Source organism: Onthophagus taurus, chromosome 10 (assembly GCF_036711975.1).
Source record: "Onthophagus taurus isolate NC chromosome 10, IU_Otau_3.0, whole genome shotgun sequence".
Taxonomy (NCBI): Eukaryota; Metazoa; Arthropoda; class Insecta; order Coleoptera; family Scarabaeidae; genus Onthophagus; species Onthophagus taurus.
Window position 1 is genome coordinate 8534631 of NC_091975.1, and position 11541 is coordinate 8546171.

The 11541-nt window shown below is 27.7% G+C and overlaps 1 protein-coding gene across 1 annotated transcript; it reads left to right on the forward strand.

The window, feature by feature from the left end:
* The first annotated feature begins 2579 nt into the window (after window positions 1-2579).
* On the forward strand, window positions 2580-3975 carry LOC111419098 (Histone H2A variant). The gene is made up of 4 exons (XM_023051855.2): window positions 2580-2687; window positions 2781-2858; window positions 2984-3097; window positions 3177-3975. The coding sequence occupies exons 1-4, from the start codon at window positions 2685-2687 to the stop codon at window positions 3369-3371; spliced, it is 390 nt and encodes a 129-aa protein (XP_022907623.1). The 5' UTR covers window positions 2580-2684; the 3' UTR covers window positions 3372-3975.
* The last annotated feature ends 7566 nt before the right edge of the window (window positions 3976-11541 follow it).

Genomic DNA, 11541 nt, shown 5'->3' on the forward strand with positions numbered 1-11541 from the left:
TTTTAATGACTATCAACTAGTTTTCAGTCATTTTGAGCAACATGGATTGTTTAAAAACTAGTTGTTAATGATTTAGACAAGTATAAAATTGCGCTTAACCAGTTTTCAATGATTTTGAATAACATGAGATGGTTATGACCTTTTTTGTAAACATTTGGAACAATTTTGTTACGTTATAAAGCAATTTTAGACAATGTTGGTGCAGTTTTCAGTCATTCTGAGCAACCTGAACTTGCTATAAACTAGTCCTTATACATTTAGACAAGTTTTTAATGACTATCAACTAATTTTCAGTCATTTTGAGCAACATGGATTGTTTAAAAACGAATTGTTAATGATTTAGACAAGTATAAAATTATGCTCAACCAGTTATCAATGATTTTGAAGAACATGTGATGGTTATAAACTTATTTCTAATCATTTGGAACAATTTTGTTACGTTATAAAGCAATTTTAGACACTGTTGGTGCAGTTTTCAGTCATTCTGAGCAACCTGAATTTGCTATAAACTAGTCTTTATACGTTTAGACAAGTTTTTAATGACTATCAACTAGTTTTCAGTCATTTTGAGCAACATGGATTGTTTAAAAACTAGTTGTTAATGATTTAGACAAGTATAAAATTGCGCTTAACCAGTTTTCAATGATTTTGAATAACATGAGATAGCTATGAAGTTATTTTTAATCATTTTGAACAATTTTGCTACCTTATAAAACAAGTTTAGACACTGTTGGTGCAGTTTTCAATCGTTTTGAGCAACTTAGACTTGCTACAAACTAGTTCTTATACATTTAGACAAGTTTTTAATGACTATCAACTAGTTTTCAGTCATTTTGAGCAACATGGGTTGTTTAAAAACTAGTTGTTAATCATTTAGACAAGTATAAAATTATGCTCAACCAGCTTTCAATGATTTTGAATAACCTGAGATGGCTATGAACTTATTTGTAAACATTTGGAACATTTTGCTACGTTCTAAAGCAATTTTGGACAATGTTGGTGCAGTTTTCAGTCATTCTGAGCAACCTGAACTTGTTATAAATTAATCCTTATACATTTAGAAAAGTTTTTAGTGACTATCAACTAATTTTCAGTCATTTTGAGCAACATAGATTGTTTAAAAACTAGTTGTTAATGATTTAGACAAGTATAAAATTATACTCAACCAGTTATCAATGATTTTGAACAACATGAGATGGTTATGAACTTATTTCTAATTATTTGCAATTTTGGACAATGTTGGTGCAGTTTTCAGTCATTCTGAGCAACCTGAACTTGCTATAAACTAGTCTTTATACATTTAGACAAGTTTTTAATGACCATCAACTAGTTTTCAGTCATTTTGAGCAACATGGATTGTTTAAAAATTAGTTGTTAATGATTTAGACAAGTATAAAATTATGCTCAACCAGTTTTCAATGATTTTGAATAACATGAGATCGCTATGAAGTTATTTTGAAATATTTTGCTGCCTTATAAAGCAATTTTAGACAATGTTGGTGCAGTTTTCAATCGTTCTGAGCAACCTAGACTTGCTACAAACTAGTTCCTATACATTTAGACAAGTTTTTCATAACTATCAACTAGTTTTCAGTCATTTTGAGCAACATGGATTGTTCAAAAACTAGTTGTTAATAATTTAGACAAGTATAAAATTATGCTCAACCAGTTATCAATGATTTTGAACAACATGAGATGGTTATGAACTTATTTCTAATCATTTGGAACAATTTTGCTACTTTATAAAGCAATTTTAGAGAATGTTGATGCAGTTTTCAACCTAGAACTTAGATACTTTCTAGGTCTAGTGTTAGTTCTAGTTTTACATTTGCAGTGTCACTAGAACTGACATTAGACCTAGAATCATTTGGGTTTAGCCGCAAGTCTCTAAAGACGGCTAGACCCGAATGATTCTAGTTCTAGATATAGTGTTAGTTCTAGTTTTACACTAGCACTGTTACTAACACTATAACTAGAACTAAAGCATTTATTATTATTATTGTTATAGATCCGGTATTTTTAATGAGCTATAACGGACACTAATATACTTTTTTTAGGACTGTATGTAGACTTTTTTGGGTTAAAGATTCCCCTTGATTAATAATAACTTATATAGTTTTTATGTAAAATATAAAAATAATATGGACTACTTACATGTTTTGTTAAAAAATTTCATTGAATTACATTTCGGGAGCTGAGATATCATCATTTTTCGGGCTGTATGTAGACTTTATTGTACCACTGTACATAAAAATTAACCTCAAAAGTCATTTAACTAAAACAAAAATAAATCTTTTTAATGAATTTAATTTAATTTTATTTATTTAATTGATTAGAATGAGCCTAATTAATTAAATAATTAATTAAAAAACAACAATTTCGAATTAATTTAAATTAGAATGATACCAACATAAATTTTAGTGGGAACTAAAAAAACCGTTAAAAAATTAAAACCGTTTCCCTCCAATTTCCTCGAAAGACGTTTAACGTTCAGAATCGATAAACGCCATCTTGGCTTGAGTGCAAACGGAGCGTTTCTATTGGTCGAAATAGGCCACGTGACTCTTTAGCGCTTGCGCTTTTGCCCGAGTTGAGTGTTTGGCGCGCGTAGCATTAACACTCGAGAACCTGTCGGTGAACGAGCTACGTTTGATTTGAAAGAGCTTGCTTGTAATTTAAAAAAAATGGTAAGTTTTAACGTTTTGATAATTAATTAAATGAAAAATCCGATTTTCCGCGTACATATTTCGATCGTTCGTTTAAATTCGTTTAATTCGTAGGCTGGAGGTAAAGCTGGGAAGGATTCAGGGAAAGCCAAAGCGAAGGCGGTTTCGAGATCTGCACGTGCGGGTTTACAGGTAAATACACAAATTAAATAAAAATCATCGATAAAAAATGACGTTAAAAAAAATAGACGCCAATTAAGAGGTTATGATTTAGATTTAATGTTTTTTAAGATTTTGGTGTTAATTTTTGGTTATAGTTTCCAGTGGGGAGGATTCATAGGCACTTAAAGAACCGTACAACAAGTCACGGACGCGTTGGGGCCACAGCAGCCGTTTATTCGGCTGCTATTTTGGAATATCTAACCGCGGAGGTAAGCTTTCATAAAATGGCCGCCATTTTTTGTTTATAGGTTAGGTTCGTTCATGTTTATTAAATAAATTTTTTTTTAGGTGCTTGAATTAGCTGGTAACGCATCGAAAGATTTAAAAGTGAAACGTATCACGCCGCGTCATCTTCAATTAGCTATTCGTGGTGATGAGGAATTGGACAGTTTGATAAAAGCAACAATTGCAGGTGGTGGTGTAATTCCGCATATTCATAAATCGTTAATCGGAAAGAAAGGGGCACACTCTCAGCCTGCTTAGGTTGATTTAAATAACCGCTACGTTTAATTATAAACTATTACTACTACTGCTGTATGTACAAAATTTACTTTAATTAATAATGACTTAAAATGAAATCAATGAAAAAAGAAACTAACTAACTGATGATGATGATGTGGTGTCTCAATGATGTGTTTTAATATTGTTGAACGCGTTCATTACCTGCCATAGTGTAGCGGAATTTTTTTTAAATAATAATTTAAATTTGTATGATGATTAAATAATGTGGGGTTTTTATAAAGGAGGCAAAATAAAAAAAATTGTGGGTGAATTTTTTTAGTAAGGGAAGAGTACTGCTATTCTGTTAATGTGCCTTCACATTTGATGAAAAAAAAAGTATATATGAATATAAATATATTTAGAATGTAAAGGAACTTTTGAAACGTATCAGGATATTTTTTTGTTATAATGTTAGAATAGATTTTTTTTTAATGTGTAATAATAATACATAGTATTTTTACGTTTCAGTGAGAAAGTTTCGGTTTAGTTATTAGAAATGTAAGATGTTTCTTCTGTGTTCTTTGAGTACATTTTAATTTTTTTTTTGTTCTGGTATAGAATAAATAAATAAATTTCTTACACAAAATTATTATTTTCTAAACGTTCCCTTAATAATGCCAAATAAACTCGTCTATTTTAATTACTATACAGGTGTCTCGCGTAACTGACTCATTCGGAACTTTCGATCTAAAATGTTTTCAAAATGGCTGTCTCTACCGGAAATAGAATGCTATAGTTTTTAACCGTTTTACCAAAGACATCTGAATCTGACTACTGTAAAGTGGACACTTTTAGCCACCCCCAAACGAAAAAAATTCGCCACAAGTAAACACAAATGTGCTCCTCGTATCTGACTACTGCTAATTGTATCTAAAATTACCCTCTATAACAGTGGTGTCCACTAATTTTTGATCAAGATCGACTTTTTATATAAATGTCTTGCCAAGATCGACTGAAGGGTTTAAATAAAATTAAATATTTATATATTTTACAGGATATATTTCAGATTCATGATTTTCTTGGCGATCGACCTTATGGCCACCACTGATTTAGAGCTTATCTTTTTATGGATCTAGTCTTTATGGTTCATTACTAAGGTTTTATGTATAAAAAGTATTTCCTCATCGCGTTTAGTTTTTGAGTTATGATTGAGTTAATTTTCAACAATTTTGATGTTTAATCGATTTAGAGCTTATAAATAAAAAATGGTAATAATTGGGTTCAATCTTGTTATGGATCTAGTCTTTATTGCCCATTACTAAGGTTTTATGTATAACAAATATTTCCCCATCGCTTTTAGTTTTTGAGTTAATTTTCGAAAATCAACAATTTTGATGTTTAATCGATTTAGAGCTTATAAATAAAAAATGGTAATAATTGGGTTCAATCTTGTTATGGATTTAATCTTTATGGACCATTACTAAGGTTTTATGTATAAAAAATATTTCCCCATCGCTTTTAGTTTTGAGTTAATTTTCGAAAATCAACAATTTTGATGTTTAATCGATTTAGAGCTTATAAATAAAAAATGGTAATAATTGGGTTCAATCTTGTTATGGATTTAATCTTTATAGCCCATTACTAAGGTTTTATGTATAAAAAGTATTTCCCCATAGCTTTTAGTTTTTGAGTTATGATTGAGTTAATTTTCAACAATTTTGATGTTTAATCGATTTAGAGCTTATAAATAAAAAATGGCAATAATTGGGTTCAATCTTGTTATGGATTTAATCTTTATGGACCATTACTAAGGTTTTATGTATAATAAGTATTTCCCCATCGCTTTTAGTTTTTGAGTTATGATTGAGTTAATTTTCAACAATTTTGATGTTTAATCGATTTAGAGATTATAAATAAAAAATGGTAATAATTGGGTTCAATCTTGTTATGGATTTAACTTTTATGGACCATTACTAAGGTTTTATGTATAAAAAATATTTCCCCATCACTTATAGTTTTTGAGTTAATTTTCGAAAATCAACAATTTTGATGTTTAATCGATTTAGAGCTTATAAATAAAAAATGGTAATAATTGGATTCAATCTTGTTATGGATTTAATCTTTATGGACCATTACTAAGGTTTTATGTATAAAAAATATTTCCCCATCGCTTTTAGTTTTGAGTTAATTTTCGAAAATCAACAATTTTGATGTTTAATCGATTTAGAGCTTATAAATAAAAAATGGTAATAATTGGGTTCAATCTTGTTATGGATTTAATCTTTATAGCCCATTACTAAGGTTTTATGTATAAAAAGTATTTCCCCATAGCTTTTAGTTTTTGAGTTATGATTGAGTTAATTTTCAACAATTTTGATGTTTAATCGATTTAGAGCTTATAAATAAAAAATGGCAATAATTGGGTTCAATCTTGTTATGGATTTAATCTTTATGGACCATTACTAAGGTTTTATGTATAATAAGTATTTCCCCATCGCTTTTAGTTTTTGAGTTATGATTGAGTTAATTTTCAACAATTTTGATGTTTAATCGATTTAGAGATTATAAATAAAAAATGATAATAATTGGGTTCAATCTTGTTATGAATTTAGTTTTTATGATCCATTACTAAGGTTTTATGTATAAAAAGTATTTCCCCATCGCTTTTAGTTTTTGAGTTATAATTGAGTTAATTTTCGAAAATCAACAACTTTGCTGTTTAATCGATTTAGAGCTTATAAATAAAAAATAATAATAATTGGGTTGAATCTTGTTATGGATTTAATCTTTATGGACCATTACTAAGGTTTTATGTATAAAAAGTAGTTCCCCATAGCTTTTAGTTTTTGAGTTATGATTGAGTTAATTTTCAACAATTTTGATGTTTAATCGATTTAGAGCTTATAAATAAAAAATGGCAATAATTGGGTTCAATCTTGTTATGGATTTAATCTTTATGGACCATTACTAAGGTTTTATGTATAATAAGTATTTCCCCATCGCTTTTAGTTTTTGAGTTATGATTGAGTTAATTTTCAACAATTTTGATGTTTAATCGATTTAGAGATTATAAATAAAAAATGGTAATAATTGGGTTCAATCTTGTTATGGATTTAACTTTTATGGACCATTACTAAGGTTTTATGTATAAAAAATATTTCCCCATCACTTATAGTTTTTGAGTTAATTTTCGAAAATCAACAATTTTGATGTTTAATCGATTTAGAGCTTATAAATAAAAAATGGTAATAATTGGATTCAATCTTGTTATGGATTTAATCTTTATGGACCATTACTAAGGTTTTATGTATAAAAAATATTTCCCCATCGCTTTTAGTTTTGAGTTAATTTTCGAAAATCAACAATTTTGATGTTTAATCGATTTAGAGCTTATAAATAAAAAATGGTAATAATTGGGTTCAATCTTGTTATGGATTTAATCTTTATAGCCCATTACTAAGGTTTTATGTATAAAAAGTATTTCCCCATAGCTTTTAGTTTTTGAGTTATGATTGAGTTAATTTTCAACAATTTTGATGTTTAATCGATTTAGAGCTTATAAATAAAAAATGGCAATAATTGGGTTCAATCTTGTTATGGATTTAATCTTTATGGACCATTACTAAGGTTTTATGTATAATAAGTATTTCCCCATCGCTTTTAGTTTTTGAGTTATGATTGAGTTAATTTTCAACAATTTTGATGTTTAATCGATTTAGAGATTATAAATAAAAAATGGTAATAATTGGGTTCAATCTTGTTATGGATTTAACTTTTATGGACCATTACTAAGGTTTTATGTATAAAAAATATTTCCCCATCACTTATAGTTTTTGAGTTAATTTTCGAAAATCAACAATTTTGATGTTTAATCGATTTAGAGCTTATAAATAAAAAATGGTAATAATTGGATTCAATCTTGTTATGGATTTAATCTTTATGGACCATTACTAAGGTTTTATGTATAAAAAATATTTCCCCATCGCTTTTAGTTTTGAGTTAATTTTCGAAAATCAACAATTTTGATGTTTAATCGATTTAGAGCTTATAAATAAAAAATGGTAATAATTGGGTTCAATCTTGTTATGGATTTAATCTTTATAGCCCATTACTAAGGTTTTATGTATAAAAAGTATTTCCCCATAGCTTTTAGTTTTTGAGTTATGATTGAGTTAATTTTCAACAATTTTGATGTTTAATCGATTTAGAGCTTATAAATAAAAAATGGCAATAATTGGGTTCAATCTTGTTATGGATTTAATTTTTATGGACCATTACTAAGGTTTTATGTATAATAAGTATTTCCCCATCGCTTTTAGTTTTTGAGTTATGATTGAGTTAATTTTCAACAATTTTGATGTTTAATCGATTTAGAGATTATAAATAAAAAATGATAATAATTGGGTTCAATCTTGTTATGAATTTAGTTTTTATGATCCATTACTAAGGTTTTATGTATAAAAAGTATTTCCCCATCGCTTTTAGTTTTTGAGTTATAATTGAGTTAATTTTCGAAAATCAACAACTTTGCTGTTTAATCGATTTAGAGCTTATAAATAAAAAATAATAATAATTGGGTTGAATCTTGTTATGGATTTAATCTTTATGGACCATTACTAAGGTTTTATGTATAAAAAGTAGTTCCCCATAGCTTTTAGTTTTTGAGTTATGATTGAGTTAATTTTCAACAATTTTGATGTTTAATCGATTTAGAGCTTATAAATAAAAAATGGCAATAATTGGGTTCAATCTTGTTATGGATTTAATCTTTATGGACCATTACTAAGGTTTTATGTATAATAAGTATTTCCCCATCGCTTTTAGTTTTTGAGTTATGATTGAGTTAATTTTCAACAATTTTGATGTTTAATCGATTTAGAGATTATAAATAAAAAATGGTAATAATTGGGTTCAATCTTGTTATGGATTTAACTTTTATGGACCATTACTAAGGTTTTATGTATAAAAAATATTTCCCCATCACTTATAGTTTTTGAGTTAATTTTCGAAAATCAACAATTTTGATGTTTAATCGATTTAGAGCTTATAAATAAAAAATGGTAATAATTGGATTCAATCTTGTTATGGATTTAATCTTTATGGACCATTACTAAGGTTTTATGTATAAAAAATATTTCCCCATCGCTTTTAGTTTTGAGTTAATTTTCGAAAATCAACAATTTTGATGTTTAATCGATTTAGAGCTTATAAATAAAAAATGGTAATAATTGGGTTCAATCTTGTTATGGATTTAATCTTTATAGCCCATTACTAAGGTTTTATGTATAAAAAGTATTTCCCCATAGCTTTTAGTTTTTGAGTTATGATTGAGTTAATTTTCAACAATTTTGATGTTTAATCGATTTAGAGCTTATAAATAAAAAATGGCAATAATTGGGTTCAATCTTGTTATGGATTTAATCTTTATGGACCATTACTAAGGTTTTATGTATAATAAGTATTTCCCCATCGCTTTTAGTTTTTGAGTTATGATTGAGTTAATTTTCAACAATTTTGATGTTTAATCGATTTAGAGATTATAAATAAAAAATGATAATAATTGGGTTCAATCTTGTTATGAATTTAGTTTTTATGATCCATTACTAAGGTTTTATGTATAAAAAGTATTTCCCCATCGCTTTTAGTTTTTGAGTTATAATTGAGTTAATTTTCGAAAATCAACAACTTTGCTGTTTAATCGATTTAGAGCTTATAAATAAAAAATAATAATAATTGGGTTGAATCTTGTTATGGATTTAATCTTTATGGACCATTACTAAGGTTTTATGTATAAAAAGTAGTTCCCCATAGCTTTTAGTTTTTGAGTTATGATTGAGTTAATTTTCAACAATTTTGATGTTTAATCGATTTAGAGCTTATAAATAAAAAATGGTAATAATTGGGTTCAATCTTGTTATGAATTTAGTTTTTATGATCCATTACTAAGGTTTTATGTATAAAATGTTTTTGTCCATCGCTTTTAGTTTTTGAGTTAGAGCTTATAAATAAAAAATGGTAATAATTGGGTTCAATCTTGTTATGGATCTAGTCATTATTGCCCATTACTAAGGTTTTATGTATAAAAAGTTTTTATCCATCGCTTTTAGTTTTTGAGTTATGATTGAGTTCATTTTCGAAAATCAATTTTGATGTTTAATCGATTTAGAGCTTATAAATAAAAAATGGTAATAATTGGGTTCAATCTTGTTATGGATTTAGTCTTTATGGCCCATTACTAAGGTTTTATGTATAAAAAGTATTTCCCCATAGCTTTTAGTTTTTGAGTTAATTTTCGAAAATCAACAATTTTGATGTTTAATCGATTTAGAGCTTATAAATAAAAAATGGCAATAATTGTGTTCAATCTTGTTATGGATTTAGTCTTTATGGCCCATTACTAAGGTTTTATGTATAAAAAGTATTTCCCCATCGCTTTTAGTTTTTGAGTTAGTTTTTGAAAATCAACAATTTTGATGTTTAATCGATTTAGAGCTTATAAATAAAAAATGGCAATAATTGGGTTCAATCTTGTTATGGATTTAGTCTTTATGGCCCATTACTAAGGTTTTATGTATAAAAAGTTTTTGTCCATCGCTTTTAGTTTTTGAGTTATGATTGAGTTAATTTTCAACAATTTTGATGTTTAATCGATTTAGAGCTTATAAATAAAAAATGGTAATAATTGGGTTCAATCTTTTTATGGATCTAGTCTTTATGGACTATTACTAAGGTTTTATGTATAAAAAGTTTTTGTCCATCGCTTTTAGTTTTTGAGTTATGGTTGAGTTAATTTTCAACAATTTTGATGTTTAATCGATTTAGAGCTTATAAATAAAAAATGGTAATGATTGGGTTCAATCTTGTTATGAATTTAATCTTTATGGCCCATTACTAAGGTTTTATGTATAAAAAGTTTTTGTCCATCTCCTTTAGTTTTTGAGTTATGATTGAGTTCATTTTCGAAAATCAATTTTGATGTTTAATCAATTTAGAGCTTATAAATAAAAAATGGTAATAATTGGGTTCAATCTTGTTATGAAGCTAGTCTTTATGGCCCATTACTAAGGTTTTATGTATAAAAAGTATTTCTCCATCGCTTTTAGTTTTTGAGTTATAATTGCGTTAATTTTCAAAAAAAAGCCAAAAGCTTTTGACCAGACACAGTTAATTGTGCAGGTGACTCGCTACTTTTTTCCTTGTTTAATATAAAATCGAACAACTTCCACATCTTTCTCCCGTTTTTATTAACCTGCAATGCCAACTTTTCGTAATAACTTCAAATATTGTTTTTGCTAGACGAAACTGCAACAAGAGATTTTATATATCGTATTGGGATTGTTACAATGAGGTTGCTAAAGACAAACCTGATATAAATAAAGTTGTATTCAATGAAAAAAGTCCTATTGGGGTGAACTTGATTATTATCTGCAGTGTCCAACACCCAAAAAAGATACTAATTCATGTGAATGGTGGAGTACTAAGTAATAGGTATTTAATATATAATAAGATATTTGGTTAAAAAATGGATATCCGTTCCACCACTATATCAGAGTATCTTATGCAGGGTGGTCAATGACTTACACCCGTCCTCAAATGTAACTAATGACAACAATAATACAAACATGGACCAAAAACTGTCAAAATTCCATAGCTTTCTAATAAAAAAAATGCAATAAGTACATGTTTTAACAAATTTCTCAAAATGAAGCATACTATAATAAATAGGTATAGGAATGTTTATAGATAATTTGTAGAGAATTAAATTCGCTTTCTGATAAGTTAACAAAATATGTACCATTTAAAATTTTCGAGTTTCTCCCCATTAAATATGGAGAAACGGTAATTTAATTTTTGACCACCTGTATAAGATACCCAACAAATGACAATCTATTTGACAGCATCTGAAGAGTAATAGTTGGCTGAGATATGGGGTTTTAAAGAGCATGTTGAAATTTACCAAAAACACCAAAATAACTCGAAAACGAAAAACGCTAGGTACTTTTATCAAATTCAACCTATTCTTTTACTTATTAATAAAAACTATAGCATTCCATTTAAAATAACGAAATTATGATCATAGTGAAACCTGAAAAAGTTCTAACGAACTAATTACGTGAGACACCTGTATTGATACAAAACTATACGGTTCTCAAAAATAAAAGAGTCCATGAAGCTACATTTTTCCAAGATGTAGGACTCCATCAAGCCCAAG